The sequence below is a fragment of the Sycon ciliatum genome, chromosome 5, assembly GCF_964019385.1.
Source record: "Sycon ciliatum chromosome 5, ocSycCili1.1, whole genome shotgun sequence".
Taxonomy (NCBI): Eukaryota; Metazoa; Porifera; class Calcarea; order Leucosolenida; family Sycettidae; genus Sycon; species Sycon ciliatum.
This window is the reverse complement of record NC_088647.1, coordinates 9,308,837-9,328,656: the sequence shown is the minus strand read 5'-3', so window position 1 is coordinate 9,328,656 and position 19,820 is coordinate 9,308,837. Positions and strand designations below refer to the sequence as shown.

Here is a 19,820-nt window from a genome sequence, read left to right as displayed (position 1 = left end):
CTACCATGCAATACGTAATCACACTCGTGTGGTGAAGTGTGGTGTCAAGCACACTCTGGAGGTCATGATGGCTGAATCTTGCGGGTGCAGGATGCATGTGTCGCGTGAGCAGGTGACATGCTGTCTCCAATAGGGGAGTGCGGCACTCACCACGGAAATGTGGTACTCATGTACTGCGGGTAGTGCTTGGCCATCACTGGGGTTTGTTTCTTCTCTTTGTTGCCCGTGCAGAAAGCTGTACGCGAGGAGTATGACGTGGAGCGGGTTGAGGAGAATCCAAACGGGAGAGGAACTTTGAAACGGTAAGTCAGCGTTGAGCGGCTTATATCCCGTGTCAAAAATGGCATCCTGGCACGGCTGTAGCATGAATTGATATTCTGCTAGGATATACTGGTGATAAGAACAAGTGTGAGATCTGTAGTTTTCTGAATGGAAATTGGTGAACTGTTTCTACGGTTGAGGCTGGATTTATTCTTCCCTGATCTCCTCTTTACTCATCTCTCCTTCTCTCTTGCTCTGGCTCTCCATCTGCATATTGTTTCCGTGTCTGATTCTGTCCTATAACCTATCAATCTCCTGTCTCTAACCTCCCCTCCCTCCCTTTCCTTTATCTGTCTGTCCGACCTGGCTATTCCCCTGTAGGAATGGTGAAAAGTCTGAGCGAGGCAGGCGCGGTACAAGCACACCCAAAGAAGGTAGGTTATGCTTGGTGGCATCGCAGCCCTCACAGCTGCCCCTACAGAAGGCTAGCCCCGGCCACTATCATAAATAGGCACCACCAGCAAAGCATGTATTCGCCTATTGTGAATGTGTATGTGTTTCGGCTACTTCAAAGCCTAAGCACCAGTAACTGCTAAAACCTGGCGTTGGTGTAGTGTGATCTACTACTTTCAGCAACCACCTGGTTGCTGTTCACTAGCTTTTTTCTTTCTTTGTCAGCAGAAATGAAGGGTGACCATTGCTGCAGAGACCATCAACTGGCATTCAAAGACTACAATGGTGTACATTAACCTCACGGCTAGTCTCTGATATCGGGTTTTACTTGTACATTGTAAATGTGGTTGAAACTACGCAGCAGTCTGGGCAGCTGTAGGAGCTTACGGCAATGGCTCGTAATTGGTAATGCAGCGGTTATCTAACAGTATTGTTGAGTCCGAAGAAGGATGACTGGCGACATCTTCTCCAGACATTACAACGGACAACGGGAACACGTTATTGAAACGACATTTATTATAGACGACGAGACAAGAGACCAGGACGAACGGAACGACTACATTGAAGAGTGAGAAAGAGATTATCTGAAGAGAGCGAGCTTATTGAAGAGAGAGAGAGTTTAAGAGAGAGAGAGCTCGACTGAGAAACAACGCAATATAAAGGGCCTTGGTAGCTATGGCAAACATGGGCGCGCAAGTAGCTACCCAGGCCAATGGAACGAAAGGTGAGTATGACGTAGTACGGGTGCATGCAGGCCGGCTAGAAAAGGTACGGGAGGAGGTACCTAACAGTATGTTGCTTCATCAGCAGGTCAGAGCTGTTCCGGTCAATACTTGGACCATCGTAAACAGAAATCCTAAATACTTTGCTGATATTGAATAATTGAGCGAGGTGCGAGCAGGGAATTCCCCAAATGCCACAGCAGTATCTTACTACTGTATATGCTTCTTGAATTCTGTTGCCCTGACAGATGAACCGAAGATAAATGGTACGAACAAAGCATCTCCTCAAGCCACCACCAAGCTCATTAAGGATACCCAAGCCAAGTTAATCGAGGAAACGAAAGCCCTCGGCGGGTCGAAGCAAGCTCAGGACAGCCCCAACAAGCAGACTGCGTCCCCTGCTAGTCCGCAGGCAGACAAGACGCGGAGAGCGCAGCCGGACTCGCCAGCACGGCAATCAGTGACAGACTCGCCAGCACGGCAATCAGTGACAGACTCGCCAGCACGGCAATCAGTGATAGACTCGCCAGCACGGCAATCAGTGACAAAGGATTCACCCAGCTCTAGCAACACATCCAGTCCAGGACACAGCAAACTGGCTCCACAGCGCTCGTCGTCCAAGGATGATGTACTCAAGGGTCAGCTCGACGAGAAACGAGCAGCCATGTCGGTGTCACGTAAGCGATGGAAGACGGAAGAGAATAATATCGGAGAGGACAAAGAGCGTAACGTGTCCGGCAGCGATGAATCCAGTGGTGCGAATGATCGCTGGGAGTTGCAGCTTCGTACGTACAAGATCAACTCCAACTTTGATCATGTGCGCCGTGGCAGCTCAACAGAGGCGATGGATAACGGTCTCGTCTCCAGCCCGCGCAGGGAGAGCGTGGCCGTTGTCGGGCAGGAGCGCCGTGCAAGCAAGCAGCTGATTGGCAATGCTGAGAGCGCTCTTGCGGCGCTGGCCAGTAAAGCTGATGCCAAGCAAGCAGCAGCAGCGGCGCCGGGAAAGTTACGACCAGAGCTGCTTAGTATGAACAAAAAGGAATCGGAGGATGGTGAGGTATCTGGCGACAGCGATGAAGATGACTCTCCCGACTTTGAGATTGTCATCCCCAAGAATGTCAAAGTGCGGCCACTGCGGGTTCTTCATCATGACTTTACTGACCTGAAGCAAGCAGATGAAGAAGATTTACTGGCACCTCCACCGGCACCGGCAGTCCCGGCTGGTGGACCACCACCGCCGCCTCCATCGCTAGGCGGGGGGCCTCCGCCGCCACCGCCACCCCCGCCCGGGGCAGGACCCCCTCCCCCTCCGGGCCCTCCGCCCCCGCCTGGTCCCCCACCTCCTCCGGGCGCACCGCCAGCGCCTTCGTCTGCATCCGCCTCGCCAAACACACCGCAGAAGGGCGGCATGAAGAGTCGGCTGAAGGCCATCTTCTGGAAGCCAGTGAAAGTTGCAACGCCAGTATCACCAGTTAAACCGACCAGCACCAGCAGCAAGCAGCCGTCGCCAGCTCATCAAGCCCCTGCCTTGGGGACGCAGGCCAATGCGGGCGCAGCAGATCGCCCTACTATCTGGGCAAACGTCAAGCAAGTCGAACTGGACACGGAAAAGTTTGAAATCCTCTTCAAGGAGAAGCCTAGGGATCCCAAGACCAAGGAGGTGAGCCATGCCCATATCGAATACATGTAGTGGACTTGCTTGCGCTGCATATGTGTGATACATTTGTATGTGTTGGTAAGCGTGAATGTGTGTGCGTGAATGTGTGTGCGTGTGTGTGTGGGGGGGGGGGGGGGGGGGGCAGGGGTGTCGGAAGGTATTTCAGGATAGTTTGGTCAGTTATTACTTCAGGTGCCATCCTGGGGTCCTCTTCTGAAAATCCCCTAATTAATTTAGAGACGACAATCATCATGTTTAATTTCATTACAAAATGTGCACTAGCAATGAGAAGTGGCACAGTCAACGCCATACTCCATGGCAGCCGTAGGGTGTCTGTTGCAAAATAAGGATCCACGAGCGGGATTCGAACCCAGCACCGAGCATAGGACAGTGCCCTGCCAATTAGGCTACCTCACACCCACCCACGAGTCCTTGCTACATGCCCAACGCCCTTTTGTGGTCATGGGGAGCTTGTGCATGGCAGGAAAGGAATGCTTTCAACACAGTAGAACAGAGTGAACTGTAGCAAAGGAAGCCGCAGCTTAGACGGTATAACTCCCTACTTTCCTGCTCCGTCCCAATAGGCAGTCTACACCTGCACTGGTACACAGCACTGCCCGCAGAGTGCGGCCCAATGTGGAAACACACACACTGGTATGGTACATGATCCCAGCAGGTGAAGAATACTGCCGAGTTTTAATGTCTTCACACTCTCGCACACACACACATACATACATAAATACATACACACACACACACACACACACACACACACACACACACACACACACACACACACACACACACACACACACACATACACACACACACACACATACACACACACACACAGAGGGTGGTTGCAAGCACTGGTGAAGTAACGAACGCCCACACAGTACTGGTGGTTTAGGCAGTGCTAGCAGGCAACTCATAGTGTTATCATTTGTCTTTCTGCTCTGTGTAGAGTAACTCGTCGCCGAAGAAACAGACGATCAATGTGCTGGACAATAATCGTAGCCGTAACATCAACATCTCCATGACCAAACTGCCGGCCACTCGCTATCTCAAGCCTGCCATCATGCACATGGACACGGCACACTTGACCAGGGAGGGAATTGAGGTGAGTGAACGCTGCTTTATTCAGCTCGCCGCGGCATGGGAAAGCCACCTTTGGGCATAAGGCAAACACCTGTGCCGCTGCCGGTGTGTCAGGCGCCGTGATGGTCTCATGTGCACATTGAATGAACTGCTTGTGGGCAATTCCAGACGCTGATGGGTTTGGTGTGTGGCACTCAAAATGAAAGTTTGATTGGATATTCTAACGTTGCATCTGTTACCTGATGATCGTGACTACTTGAAACTTGGAGTTGCAATACAGCTTCCTCTCTCTCTCTCTCTCTCTCTCTCTCTCTCTCTCTCTCTCTCTCTCTCTCTCTCTCTCTCTCTCTCTCTCTCTCTCTCTCTCTCTCTCTCTCTCTCTCTCTCTCTCTCTCTCTCTCTCTCTCTCTCTCTCTCTCTCTCTCTCTCTCTCTCTCTCTCTCTCTCTCTCTCTCTCTCTCTCTCTCTCGTGTTGTATTCTAACTTTACATGCATCTCCACGAATGGTATTATAATGTGTGACACAGTCCATCCTGAAAATGAAGCCAACAACCGAAGAAATCACCAAGATCAGAGCAGCACGCCAGGAGAACGGACCGGACGTTCCAATGGCCACGGCTGAGGAGTTCCTCCTGACGCTGTCCACCATTTCCGAGTTGGAATCAAGATTGAAGCTCTGGCACTTCAGAATCTCATACGAGAGCATGGAGAGTGTGAGTATTTAAAGTCATGCGCTGATGTGAATCGCCATTTGAATATTATTTTATTGACATGGAGTTGTGTACATGAGTTTATAGTGTTTCATGAAATGTGAACCCCGTTGAATGGATCAACTCTGAAAGATCTGAGCTGAGCAGCCTGGACGCACATACAATGATCGTGCAGTACCCGTTTCGTAATACGGTCTAAGCCGAGTGAAGTGTTATGATGAACGGGCACACACATGCGTCTCGGTGAAGGACAATGAAGACTGAAGACTATTTTGGTCCGAACTGAAAACTGGCGCAGGGTTTTTGCAACTTTTTGGCAGGGTCGCCGCCATGATCCCAGCTAGAGTAGAATCAGCAGACGGCTTGTCACTGCCTGTGGCATTTTGAGAATGTTTGCGTACCCGTCGCATACTTGCAGCACTTTAAAGTACTTCCCTGCTGATTGCGGCGGACTCCGACTCCAAAGTAACGGCCATTGCTGTGAGCGGGAACTGCCAGTGCACCTTCGGGACTTCTCCGCCTTCAGCTTTCTAAGCAAAGGTAGGTGAAAATGTGAACTGCCGAGTAATCCAAGTCGCGGACAAGAAGTGACCGGACGATGCCACTGTTCAAGGTACAGTCTGCCTACAATACCTGTGTTTGTTTTCACACTGGCAATTCAGTCCGCTGATATTCAAACCATATTTCTTTTCCCGTTTGCATCTTTCCCTCAAACCAATGAACATAATTATTACTTTTGTTTGATATCACTTTGAGCAGGACAGTCCCATAGAAGATGAAAAATACTTCTTGCTGTTTCCTTTTAGTTGTGACAGTTCTCTACACGTCTAGCATGAATATTGAATACAATGTTTTTCGGGGGGGGGGGGGGTGATTTGACTTCCATGCAATGTGGCTTTCCCTACCTTTCAGACACTCGGACTGCAACAGTAGTGATATTGTTGTACATCTATATGGCTCCATCATGTCCATTTTGGTAACAAGACAAACTTTAGATCAGAATCATTCAATGCACAATATCTTCATTGTGCTCTGGATCCTGGAGCCAAAGAACATAATTATTTTTCAAGAACAGAACAAGCCGCATAGTTTCCTGCACGGTTCATTCAAATGATATCTTGCTCCCAGGCAAATCCTGGTCTTGTCTGCCTTTTCAACTATTACTTACTGCATGTTGCTGATGCCATGGCGGATGGATGATTACAGTGTGCTGAAGCAGCATTGCATTGCAGACACATAATAGGGCTTGAAAGTGCTACGTCACTCCATAGCAATGGCATAGCAACAATTTGAAAAATTCGAAAACTGGATCCACCTGGATCCAGTTTTTGTATGGATCCAAGCACATTTCAAGCGGTCTCACTCACAGCAAGGTGATGTTGCCAGTGAAACTGACTGATTTGGCTAGTGGGGGCGGGGTGACAACTGGTGGCGAAGTAAAAGTTGCACCTGCATACGACATGAGTGGGTTGCTATGCACCCACATACTGAGGCAATAGCAAAGTCACACCTTAGTGGATCCAAAATAGAAATCTGATGTCAATTTACTACTCCCAGGCCGTTTTTGACGTCATCACTTTCAAGCCCTATTGGTAGTCTAGCATAGAACTTCGGACTCATCCCATCACCCGTACCGTAGATCTTCCAGGCGCATCATTCTCTACGTACATGCTGAAGCTAAACCACCTGTCCTGCATAAAGATTAGTGTGACTTGGAAACCAGAAGAATGAAAAATGCCTGTGTTTCTTCCACAAAGACTTCTGGAAGTGGTACCCAAGTGGGATTGCGGTCTTCGAAGACATGCATGCATTAAATTTTGGTTGTGGATCGGGAATGCCACGGTTTGAAAGTCTTTTTTGCCGAATTCCCGGAAGTGACGGTCCTGTGATCGTGACCCAGGGCCCACGCCCTCGGCCCCTCGCTCTTCTTTGAAAAAGCTCGTCACGTTCCCGTAGGATCAAGCGCGCCTCTATAGCTCAGTGGCAGAGCACTGGTCTTGTAAACCAGGGGTCGGGAGCTCAATCCTCCCTGGAGGCTGCATGGACCCCATGGTGCAGGCAAGTCGCAGTGGAATCCTTTTTTGTTTCCTTTTTTTCTCGCTGATTCTGATATCGATGGGCGCACTTCATAAGTTCATTGATATGACTCTGTCTTCACTACACTAGTCAGAGTAGTCGATGTCCGATAGATATCGCGATCCCATCACAACGTCTGTAGACTACGCGACAGCTAGCTACTGAACAGGGCGGTCCGCGGTGGGCAGTGCAGTGAGCGTTGCACTGCTGTACTGCAGCTTGATCTTCCCGCGGCCCGGTCTACTGCCAGTACTGGCCATGCTGACTGTGTGGACCTCGCTGCGCGTGCATGCCTGCCACATTCACACTCCGTGCACAGACTCAGTGCAGTGCTGGGTGCGTCACGTACCTGGTCACCTCATCACCTACTTTTTTTTCCATTTTTGATCTTCAAGCTGCAAGAAGTAGCAAGAGTTCTTCATCGTCGTCGAAGGGCCATTTCAGGTTGGCTCATAGCAACTGATTGCTCTTTGACCGTGAAGTCGAAGACGCAGTTGCTGATCGCTTGCAGTTCGCTGCAGTGTAGCAGGAAGCCACAGACTCGTGTCTTCTTTGTTGTGAGCCGTGACCTGCTGTCGTCGGTGTGTTGGTGACGTGGAAGGAGTTCTTGCTATTGCATTCCTTTGGCTTTGGATATGGCGTCTCTACAGAGAATTCTTCGCGCTCAGCCGCTTCGCTTGGCTCTAGTTTGCCAAAGATCCTGCAGTGATTCTGCTCTGAAGGTCACGCACACTGGACAGGTTTGGGAGGCCGACGACTTTCGTAACATTCGATTTATTGGTAGATACAAGCAAGTAAACCCGAACTTTGCGAATGAGTTGATTGCTCAGGTCCCTCCGAAGGAGGTGGAGGATCGCGTGGTGTACTGTGACGGCGGAGATCCCTCCATTGGTCACCCGAAAGTCTATCTGAATCTGGATCAGAGTGGACCGCATTCGTGCACGTACTGTGGACTGCGATTCGTGTTGAAGAAGGAGCATTGAGAGAGAACTGTCTGTTCAGCTTGCCCCTCAGTTGATGTTTGGAGGAGCGGTGCGTGTGATTCCGTGCCGGGATGGAGATCAGTGAAGCTGTGGACAGCGTGACACGATGTCAGCAAGGGATGTAGCGTATCGCGCTGCACAATATCGCGGGCGTTGCTTTGCACGTACTGACTGACCTGGAAGCTACCAGCTAGGCATATGAAATTTCACGGCTTTGGTGCTGTGTTGACCATGTTGACCTCTTTCATTGAGGGTTGCTGCACATAATCACGAGTCACACAAGTCTAAGACGCCTGACCCAGTCAGTGCATTAGCCGTCTTTGACTTTGTGTCCACTGCACAGAGTTCATGCCGTACTTGTTCGTACCATGTTGATCATGACTTGTACTTGTACTGGGATCACCCACCAGTGCAGTGGTATCCCTCTATTTATATCCCCTGTTTTGTGAAGATCCCAAGACAATCAATGATTGTAGTGAAGTACAACTATTTCTACTGTATTTTTAAACTTGCTTGAAGGCGTTTGTGTTTTTTCTTCAATTGATTTCCATCTGGGCTGAGTTAATTAATTTTTAGATATGATTGTGCCAAATTGTTTGACTGCAATGTCAGCCAGTGGTTGGAAGTAGAACGTACAATGAAGATGACAATAAGTTTGTTCTCGTGTGATTCTGGCACTGGCTTGAACGGAGTGAAGGCCTGGACTAGCAGTGGGACATTGGATTGTGTGAGAGATATCTGCAGTAGTAACGTTAGACTCTAGTTCATGTACGTGAACAGCAACATCGGGCGCCAAAGAACGAGTGGCTGCGCCTCAGGCTAGTGGTGTTCTTATTTTCGAGATCCCAGCTTCTTCGTTTATTCTGTGATTGTACATTCACATAGTACAGATGCACTGTTAAAAACAAATTCTAGCCTGGATGTGTGGGTAGCTCTTTCTTTGGTGTTGATGTTGATGTACTGTATGGACACGCCTGGTCCTAAATGACTCAGCGATACGCTGTGTGCACGTTCACAGTACAGAATACCGTGTCCCATTCTTGAATGTGTGCCCGCACAGAGCTCCAATTCGTTAAAAAATAAAGTTCCCACGTCCGCGTTACAACCGGCTATACTATTGCGTTGAGAACACAACCAGCTTAGGAAGTTTCGCTCGTGCCAGGCCACCATCATGCCTGTGATACCAGGGTGGCAGATGCAGCGCCTAACGGCGAGGGTGTAGCACTGAAATTATAGCCGCATAGTAGAGCTCTCCTTATCCGGGCCGGACAGGCACTGCCCGTAAATAGGAACATACAGCCATACTGATTTATGCAAGTACATGTATGTTCTCTGGACTGTATGCCGCATTGCGTACCAAATAAGTGCATGTCTTATCAGAGTACATACAAGGCGAGTTCCACGGCAACATCTTTCTTTTGTCTCACTGAAATATGTCACACGGACAAGGGTTTCTTCTACAGCATGTAGGCTGCACGATTTGACAATGGAAATGTTGTGGAAATTCACCCTGAGAATCTCTCCTCCCGTTTTCTTTGTTTCTGGTGTGCTCAGGATGTTGCCAGTGATTTGGTGTATGTGAAAGGAGCTCTGCACGCCCTGGAAACATCGGACACGTTCAAGAATGTCCTGGGCATTTTACTCACCATCGGAAACTTCCTGAGTGGAAAAGAGGTAAGTTGAAATAGTGGCTTGAACATCCTCCTGGAATACTGCCCGTCACACAACCATGGCTACCATGCTGACTTCACAAAGCCGGTGACTTGCTTTTACAACCGTGATTGTATCTTTTCTGAGGATCATTGGTGACTATTAGTATGACATCATTGTATATTTGAAGTAGTATTCTGATGGCTAAAGGTTCTAACTGTTGTCTTTTATAAACACTTTTTTCCTTTTGTGCTCAGTACCAGGCCTTCCATCTTGACTTCCTCACCAAAGTTCCGAACATCAAGGACAATTCACCACACAAGCACTCCATGCTCTTTCACGTCGCCAACATGATGTTGGACACGTATTCGAGCGGGACCAACCTGCACTCAGACTTTGCTGACGTCCACAAGTGTGCCAAGGTAAATATACATAGTGTCAATGCAAATCATAGTAGTAGGGAGAGGGGGCAAGATTAACCTACTAACCTTTGAATGGAGTAAGGTATGATGCTGATATCTGCCGGATGTATGTGCATACGATACCCTTGCACAAAACACACAAAACACAATTTTATGGTGTTGACTGCGAGCATTGATCTAGTCAGGATGTTCTGGCTGAAGACATATCATATGTCACATTACTTGTGTGCTTCATCGTGCCTCTGCTGTCCAGATGGATTTCTCCGTATTTCAGCAAACCCTGAGCAAGATGGAGCAGAATCTGGATGAGTCCTGGGAGCACTTGCGCAAGATAGCCAAGCAGGATAGTTCCAAGGAGCTGAAGATGCAGTAAGTAGTGACGGATACTCTGGCCATGGTGATCGGACGTATACACCAGAGAAGCTGTGCACATTGTGCTACGTTACTCCTTCAAGTAGCGGAAGTTTGTATAAACTTTCAACTGGAAAAGAGCTAAGCAATGAAAACTTCCGTAGTCCAGACCGTACATTCGCACTGCAACGCAGCGGTGATACACGACACCCTTATGCCGTTGTACACTGACCACATGCAACCATGACTGCTCAAGACCCATATTTCGTAGGAAGTGCCCACTCTCGTGCAAGCTCCGAAAGAACCGATTTCGAAACGTCGAGGACTGGTCATCAGCTTTCTTGCACTAAACAAGACTACTGGTATCTACTTGTATACTAAAGTACTTCGACAGTCTGTGACCTGTGTACTTGTGTGATACAAATGACCGACATGGCAGGAAAGTGTACAGTAATCATGATGGTAATCTTCATTGCTGTAATTCTACTTGCGCAGGTTGTCTCAATTCCTGGGAGACGTCATGGAGCGTATCCAGGTGTTGAAAACCGTTCACAGGAGATTAGAAAACAGGTGAGCTGAGAACTCCGTTACCCACTCATTCATTGGTCTTGTTGTTAGAGCTGATGCCAGTGTTCTATTTTACGTTGTTAGTGAGTCCTCCAGCAAATTTTGTGAACTATTAAACTTGTCAACAGAGCTCGAGTTGACCTGCTAAAAGTTGTGTGTTTTGTACGTCCTTGCATCAAAATCAGTGATAGTCCTTAAAAATGTAGTGTATAAATGTTCTGATTGCTCCGAATTCCAGGTATCATCGCATGTTGCTCTTCCTGGGCTTCGCTATGGAGGATGCAAGGAAAATGAAGGTAAGAACAAAGAAGTCTGAGTTTGTGACAGATGCTGGAGAGTTTTGTGCTTTCATGTGAAATAATAGTACTGGTACATTACATGTATAAAGAACACAAGGGTCTGAGTTTGTGACATAAAAAAATATATAATAAAAGTCTGTGACATGCTGAGTTCTACAAAACAGGGTACGGTATTAAATGGTAAAACGTAAAACTATACACTTATTGATGTTAATGAAAATAGGGTTTGAAAATTGAAACTTGGAATAATGCGACTCCGCAGTGATCGCAGTAATCCACGGAATTCACCCGTTTGCCCACAGAATGTGAGTTCTTGCCAGTGGCGAGCAGTGAGCACATAATTGCTGTTACCAGCGGATGTGAGTGGAGGTATTTCCAAGAAGAGGATGGTGAAGCTCTCTTCCACACTGCTTCCATAACATGCTGTGCAGAGGCAGGACTACAGCATACGTCGAAGAGAGAAATTGGGCTGCCGAGATGGTCTATAAAGTAGTGTTTAAACCGAACACGGATTCTTCGAACGAATAATCTATCGAATAATTTTGCTGTGTGTCTGTTTAGATGGAAGAGCTGTGTAAGATGTTGAGTGAGTTTTCACTGGACTATCGTACGCTGTATGACAAGGTGGTCAATAGTCGCAAGAAGAAGGAGAGCATGAAAAGAAGGCAGAAGACCGTTGGACTCACTATCACGGGGGTGAGTAGTGACAACTATTAAAACTGGCCTCGTTAGTATAACTCTCTTTCCCTGCTGCTGCTGCCGATCATGATAAGTTTCGCAGCCCAGCCCCATTGCTAACTAAGGCTATGATCGTTTGGTCGGATCCGAATCCAGATCGAAATATCAAATCCGTCGGATCCTTCAGAATCAACCGATCACTTTTTCTCGGACCTTGGCTGTTGGCATGTTGACGAAGTAAAAAAATGGCGCTGACAGGTCACCCAAAAGGGCGAAAGTCGTACTGATCGCGCACGTCGTACGAAAAGTCAACCAAAGTCTACTAGTCGTACGACAATGAGTACAAAGATGATTTTACCCGCCATATACGCACAAAGGTCACATTTGGATCCGATGGATCCAGTCAACCCTGCTCCCAGGGCAGGGTTGCTCGGATCCAAATCCAAAGGATCTGGAAAGGATCTGGATCCGAGCAAATGATCACGGCCTAGTACTTGTGTGTAAGTATAAGCAAGCTTTGAGAAATAAGTATAAGCAGCATAAATTATTGAATGTACGTTGAAGTACACAGTTCTGGTCTCTCATGCTTTAATCCCGCAAACAATGGCCCAGGATTGGGCATGAGAGAAGAGCGTTGCCATTATTCGCGAGGTCGAAATTTGAAGTATGCAGCCAAAGAGTTGTTACTGTGTCTGAGGCTGCGTTTACACGACAACGCTGGGGGTGAAAACGTAACAAAATCCTTTCGGATGCAAGGTTCATTTACACGGTAAGAGGTGATTTGGCTTTTTTTTAACATGGTTGTAAAATGTCGTGTTTTCAGCAACTCCTAGGAAGGCTACTGCCAAATTAATTATGGCAAGTGGAAGTGCTATCCTTCATGCCAGTTGTGTCCAAAAATGGGAATGATCCCACTTTGGAAAGTGCCTTGAATCATGTCCTACTTGTGTAGTGTCTGACGTGACCCAGCTTGCCACAATGCCAGCATTGGACGGTTGGAGCTCGGCGTGGAGGATGGTCTCCTGCTACGGCGGGCCAAACAGGTTCTGACCGCGGCTGGGTCGCGGATAGCTTTGCCTCAAGCAGATCCAGGCGGTCCAGCAACTTCGCGAGGAGCTGTGGTTGTGGATCCGCGCTGGCACTGGCGAAGACACTAACAGGCGCTGGGGCCGACGGGATGACACTTTCGGCCTGGTGAATGGCGTCATACTGAAGGGCGGCCTGAAGCAGCGCCTCGTCTAGGGTGGCCACGTTAAGCTCCCGTATGCGTACGCGCATTGCCCGAGAATCCAGTCCAGATAGGAACTGATCTTTGGAAAGAAGGTCTCTGTCCACATCCTGCATCGGGGGGTAAGCGAAGCAACCCAGCTCGCAGACAGCCTCGCAGTACTCACCCAGCGATTTCTTGTCTCGCTGGGCTGGGGCGAACCTGGCTTGCAATGCTTGGGCCAAAGCGGCCAACCGTCCTTGTCGCACAGCTTGCGGCAGGGCCTGGTAAAACAGGAGCGCCTTGCCTTTGAGCGCGAGCGGCAGGAATTGGACGGACTCTTGCGGTGTCCACCCGTTGACAAGGGCAACTTGCTGGAACTGCAGCCACCAAGACTCCCATCTATCCTGGCGGCCGCCACCAAACTTGTCCGGGGTGGCCCACTGCCGTGGTAGAGGGGCACGCGGTGCCTGAGCGGGAGCAGCCGGGGCAGCCTGTGCAGGTTATTGAGCGGGTTGTGGTTGCTGCTGAGCCATACTTTAATTATAATCGAGAACCACGGAACGGATGAGATGAACCAAAGGAAAGGACGGCGACTACGAAATACTGAAAAAGACTATTATAACAAAGCACGTAAGGTACGAACACTTCTGACACCAGTGTAGTGTCTGCCAGCCTGCTCGTGTCTGAGGCACTTTGGACTTATGCCAGAAAGTGATACAGGCTGACAGCATTAGCGGGAGGAAAACAAGCTCTTGGGCTTACAACTCTTTACTTCACAATGCCACAAAGCAATGAGAAAGAATGATGGGTTTATATAGGCCAGGGGAGAGAGCAGCTGGGAGCGAGGGCAAAAGAAAGCAGGAAACAGCAGGACAAGAAACAGTGTGGGGGGAAGAATGGACCTAAGTGGCAAGCAACTGGTGCCGCCACAGGAATGACATCTAAAACTGTGTAGCGCAAGGAATCTTACTTGTAGGGCTCGTTAATGGGGCGGGAAGGATGTTGGGAAACACCGCTATTCAAAGAAGAGAAGCTGAATAGAGCGAGGGAATCTTATACTTGGTGATTAAGAGGGCCGGGGATGCGCAATGGCGTATGAAGTAGGACTACAGTCTAGTACAGCAATCAATGTAATGCAGAGTACAGCATGAATGGGTGTAATAGGTCGTGCCGTGCCGGGCATGCGCATAAGGCTCAAGCGGGATTCACAGAAGCTTTTTTGCGATGCGACACACGGTGCGACTGCCGCGAAACTGGGAAATCCCCAAACCCCAGCCATCTCGCACCCCACGCAACTGCCGCAACTGGGCCATCGCAGAAGTTGAGCTTGGCTCAACTTTTGCGATGCGACAAGCGATTTGGCGTACGATTTTGACCTTTTCTACAGCAAAGTTGTACAAAGGTTCAAGAGTTGCCAATAAATTGGTACAAGTTGTACCAAACCGCGCGAATATCATGGTGACGTACCCCAAATCAGCAAGACGTCGCATCGCTGACTTCTTGTGTGAATGGTATTTCGCGAGTTCGCATCGCGACAGTCAGGGATACTACACTTTCATAGTATTCTCAGTATTCCTGTCCCCACGTGCAGAGGATACCGCGATTCCGCGGACGTGCAATTTTCCGCGTTATTAGCCGTCATCCGCGTTTTCGAGAGATTTTGCATAAAACCCGCGTTATTCATGGAAATGTACAAGAAATTTGCACATGATATTGAAAATGTATTACAAAGTCGTACCGTTGCATGAGTTTGTACGACAAAGTAGTATACTTGCATGAAACTGCATGCTAAAGTTGTGCAAATAACAGAGAACATGGGCATAATAGAGAGGTTCCGCATAACGTAATTACGTTAGTAAAAAACATAGTCGATCTACGGAAAGTCTTACGTAAACTGCATGCGCATCTGTGTTCCGCCATACGGAGTTTTCAAATCACGTAGCTGCCCTTGGCAACTCCGAACGCGGCAGTGTACGACTAGATCGAGCTGGGAGAGAGTCATAAATTTGTACCCCAATCCACTTACGGACCAGATACGTTATCAGAGCCCTATCTACGTAGACAACTGTCCGTAAGTGGAGTGCAAACTCGCGAATTCACGGGTTTTCCCCGCCCACTAACGTAAAGTTGCTCAACTTTACGTAGTGCGGGACCTCTCTAATGACCGCATTATACCGCATATTTGCCGCATAAATGGCCTGTTTTCGCCCTCATAATTTTAGGAGTTCGTCCGCGTTATACTGTGGGGACAGGTATTCAAATACTTGGTGTCATTATTTTACAAATTTGTAAAATGGCATCACGAACTGGGATATTCAGTCACCAATGTTCTGAAGTTAATATCCATCACTTCAATGAGTGCCAGCAAGAGTACATAAACCAGAGTGTGCAACTCGGGATGGTTCCTGTGGGAGCGTAATTCGTGCAGTACGTCATTTCTGACGCCTTGGTAAGCCACAGGTACAGTGAAAAGTTGCGTAACCAGTCACGGAGTTTGTCCTGATTTCGGTTTTTTGATACGGATAGCCTGGTGAATTTACTTGTCAATGGATGTACGCAGCTTACACAGCCCCATAAAAGCACCGAAATACTGAAACATGGTTGATTTCCGGGCTATGAAACATGAAAAATTTAGCTGTACGCAAGTCGCGGCTTGCAACCTCATCAGGGTGACGTAGTGCACGAACTACGTTGTGCCAGATCTGATATGCACAGTTGCACGCTCTGGTTTAATTCTGTCCCCTTGGAAAAACGCGATTCCGCGGCCGCGGCAAATTTCGCAGAAGTTGCCATCATCCGCGGAAATCACGGAATCCACAATGGTCAAGCAGATCATCCGAGAAGGACGGGCTGGTGTGCTGACTTATTTGCCAGCTTGAAGCGACTACAAGAATGGCGAACGGGCCTCCTCTCTAGCTTCAATTTAGGAAAATTTAGGACAAGTATTGGTTTGATATTTTGACAAAGTCTTGCTCCCGGCAGCCGGCGATCACCGGCGCGAACGGTTCACAAACCACTTTTGGTCGAAATTGTACGGGATCGGCGCCGGGGCAGATCGCAAGAGTTGGGCACTGTCCAACTTTGCCGGCGGTCCCTTGCGATATTTTACCGTATGATTTTGTTACGACTGCACTGGTTCACACAATCGCAATGCGCCGGGAGAGGTTGCAAGAAGCCCACCGCCGGTGACTCCCGGCGCGTACCGGCGATATGTGAACCAACCCTAAGAGGAGGGTGAAAAACATGCAGAACGTGCCGCAGATTTTTGATTTTACCGCAGAAAATGCCGCAGAAAACCCCCCTTTTCCCCGCGGAATTTGCCGCGGAATTTTGAATTCTTCGCCGCGTTTTTCCAAAGGGACAGGTTTATGTACTCTTGGTGCCAGTAGATGAAAAATAACTTGTCAATTGCATCGTGTGCTACGAAAGGCAGTGAATTTGAATTTGTAACTAGTGGCGGTGTCAAACTGTGGAATTGGATAGGTAGCATAGCACCGCAGCGGTCTTTTTCGTTCTCACAGAGTGTATTCAGTGATCTACTGCTCTTGATATTGTCAAGAGTAGATATTGTTCGAGGATTCGTCAGAGTAGCTGCGGAGAACTCGTTTTCACGAATGGAAGCCTCTTCATTCGTGGCACGCTCCGAATCCGTCAGGTACACATTTATTTGGATAGGTACACATGTTTTGCAAGATACACATTTTTCCCTTGATTCCATGATCCATGCACGTGTGCGTGTAAAAACCCGTGCGCCAAACTACCGGCGTCCGCGGCCGTATTCGTAGTTGCCATGCACATTTGCATGACGACTTGCGAAACCTGAAATCTGTTTTCAACGAAACGATTACGAGCCGAATCAAACTTTCGTTTCGCATTCGTTTCGTAGCAAATGCGAAAGGTCCCTATTCCCGGGGTTGGACGACCTACGGACCGCATTGAGCTCATCGTCCATGTTCTGTCAAGCAATTGGGTGTGAGAAAGCACAACACTACAGCACAGGGCATTTGGGAACTCTCCAACAGGAGTCATATCATTGATGTATACAAATGTTTTTGTCCATTCCACAACTTACAGGGAAAGAGAGCCGGTGGTGTGGATGCAACAGATGGTACACCAGTGAAGAAAGCCATGCCAGTATCTAAACCATCAGAGACCACTCCCAACCTGGACAGTAGTTTACTAGCCAATGATGGGGACCAAGACAACGACTCTCTCTTCAAGGAGATTGTTAAGGAGGCAGCCGCACCAAAGAAGCCCATGGGAAAGTACAAGCGAAAGCGGCCATCACAGAGACGCAAGACTTGTAAGTGGCTTTTGCATGTGCAACATTATTACTTCGAAGAAGAGGTATACCCGCTTTCGCGCCACGCGTGTACTTGCCTATGTAAGCCATCTGAGAAGTGATACACCTACAGAAAGGTTTGAGCATTACACAAGCAGAATACGAGGTGGGAATGGTCCTTACACCCATTGTACAGGTGTACAAAGTTCTGCATGAGGAATGTAGGTGTGGAGATACCCGGTTGAGGGTTCATTGTGTACTATACTCGTACATACACACTAGACCAATTTAGTCTCAGTATCAATGGCAAACAAACACTTTTCCAGCTGCATTACTTTGGATAGAACTAATGACTAGCTAGATCTTTGTCGGAAAAAGTTCATATTAAAAATGCCTTGTTGGAAATACCAGTAAACACAATGTTGTCCTGCGCATTCAACACCCAACCGGATATATGAGATTCTGCGTTATTTCTTGTATAAGACTTATTCAGGGGGTTCCATCAGATTTAGACTAACTAAAAAAGATCACTGCAGTAGTTTTTAGATGGACCGGATTTATATCTCCTTTGAAAGGATTGGGAGAACTTCAAAATTCTCATGATCAGTGATTTAGATTACCGTGGTATTTTATCTTACCAAAAATAACAAAATCAATGCCTTTTTCTTCTTATTCCTGTGCTTGCAGTACGCCGGACAATCAACAGTCAGCAAGAAAAGGACGCAATCGAACAAGCACTGAGAGACCAGGAACAAAAAAATGCATAGGACCGAACCAACGGAAAACGCCCTAAACAACGATTACAGCTTTCACGGATGTAGCACCGCATTGGACCATTATTGAAACCAGGACAATGTACAGTGTAATAGTGCTAGGCTGGTGCAAAACATGTAGCAGGCATCACCGGTCTTGTAGATATTGATGCATTCTGCAGTGGAGACATTCATCATCAATGCACAGATGATGTGCAGGTGTTAGCGAGGGCAAACAGTGTGCTAGCATTAGAAGCCTACTTTAGAAAGTGGGAAAGGCCAGCAAACGCTCTATCATCTTCTCACAGGAAGCAGAACTTGACTTTTATGCGGACAGATCACTTTCTATCTTTTTTTGGAAATCACCGAATGTGCATTTCATGGCGCCATATCTAAAAGAAATATTCGGTATTTTCAGATTTTATCAACAAGTTACCATTCTGGCTTGACTTTCTTTTTTCCTCATTTATCTAAATCTGCCAAGTGATACATGTACAGGACTACCATCTATATGTCCTACAATAACTGCTCATGATTGTGTGCAACGAATGAAGTATGCAAAAAGAACATACCGGTACACTGTACAGTACTTTGCTTATACAGTAAAACCTGTAATGGCGACCACTCGGATATGGCGACCACTTTTCCTTGTCACGGACGCATTCACATTCAAAACACCTCGGATAAGGCGACCACTCGCTCAAGGCGACCACCCACCCGCGACCGCTTTGTACAGTGCTAGTCATGTAAATGTATGCATTGCATGGTGCACCAGGCATGGTAGATCTACACATCAGTGCAGGAAGTGTAGATATATGTACATGGTACATGCACGACATTTGACAGGTCTGAGGACCCCAGGCACATGACTCACATGACTCATGAGTCGTGCTAGAGTAGCATACTAGGTACTAGGTTTGTGCACTGTCTGTGCTGCACTGATCAGAATGATGTATCACATGTGGATATGGTCACGTGACCCACTGAACCTGGATAAGAAGACCACCTGGCCACGGCGACCACTTTTTCTCGTCCCTTGAGGGGTCGCCTTAGACAGGTTTCGCTGTAACTATTATTACGTACATGTATCTTATAATCTAGACTAGAGTGCATCCTATCGACCAGGTACCACTGCACTTGGCACTTACTTGTCACATACCGCTTAGCTGAACTCAAGAGATGGAAGATGCGTAGACATCCACTGCATAGTCATGTATACAGTTATGTGGACGTGAGGGATGAGTCGAAAGTGAAAAAATTCACATGGAAAAAGTGGACACATTCGATATGGTCACCACTGCTTCCGTGCGATATCAACCTGCACAAATATACAGAAAGGGGTAAGAAAACCAGTTTAGAAGAATGGCCCCACAAAAGAAGAAAACGGCAAAAGGGCGTATATTTGCGTCAGATACTATCTAGTGCATTGCAATATGCACCCACCATCGGCCGAAGCCTCTAGCTGGGTAATCATAATCATACGCAAAAGAGCTCCAATACATTAATATAACACACACACAAGTCTCACCTTATGAGCGGGACTAAGACAGTGACTATCAAACAATGTTTCTCTTCAGCAGACCAATAATTTCAGTACAGAACAGCCAAAGAGATTGCCAAACTGAATCATTTTCGGCAAAGAGCATGCG

At 47.8% G+C, this 19,820-nt stretch overlaps 1 protein-coding gene and 1 non-coding gene across 4 annotated transcripts in view; both read left to right on the top strand.

Annotated features, from left to right (window-relative positions):
* LOC135817494 (FH1/FH2 domain-containing protein 3-like) overlaps positions 1-18,738 on the top strand; it is a 34,988-nt gene extending 16,250 nt beyond the window's left edge. For all 3 annotated transcript variants that reach the window (XM_065330693.1, XM_065330692.1, XM_065330691.1), the window contains 13 exons: positions 232-302; positions 643-695; positions 1,685-3,096; positions 4,058-4,213; positions 4,719-4,904; positions 9,515-9,634; positions 9,868-10,032; positions 10,286-10,401; positions 10,879-10,953; positions 11,189-11,246; positions 11,811-11,945; positions 17,212-17,440; positions 18,107-18,738. In XM_065330693.1, coding sequence (XP_065186765.1) covers positions 232-302; positions 643-695; positions 1,685-3,096; positions 4,058-4,213; positions 4,719-4,904; positions 9,515-9,634; positions 9,868-10,032; positions 10,286-10,401; positions 10,879-10,953; positions 11,189-11,246; positions 11,811-11,945; positions 17,212-17,440; positions 18,107-18,186 — 2,856 coding nt within the window. In that variant the 3' untranslated portion in view covers positions 18,187-18,738. The remainder of the gene's footprint in view (positions 1-231; positions 303-642; positions 696-1,684; positions 3,097-4,057; positions 4,214-4,718; positions 4,905-9,514; positions 9,635-9,867; positions 10,033-10,285; positions 10,402-10,878; positions 10,954-11,188; positions 11,247-11,810; positions 11,946-17,211; positions 17,441-18,106) is intronic.
* On the top strand, positions 6,868-6,939 carry Trnat-ugu (transfer RNA threonine (anticodon UGU)). Its single transcript has one exon. It is a non-coding gene; the product is annotated as a tRNA-Thr (tRNA).
* Positions 18,739-19,820: the final 1,082 nt, after the last annotated feature.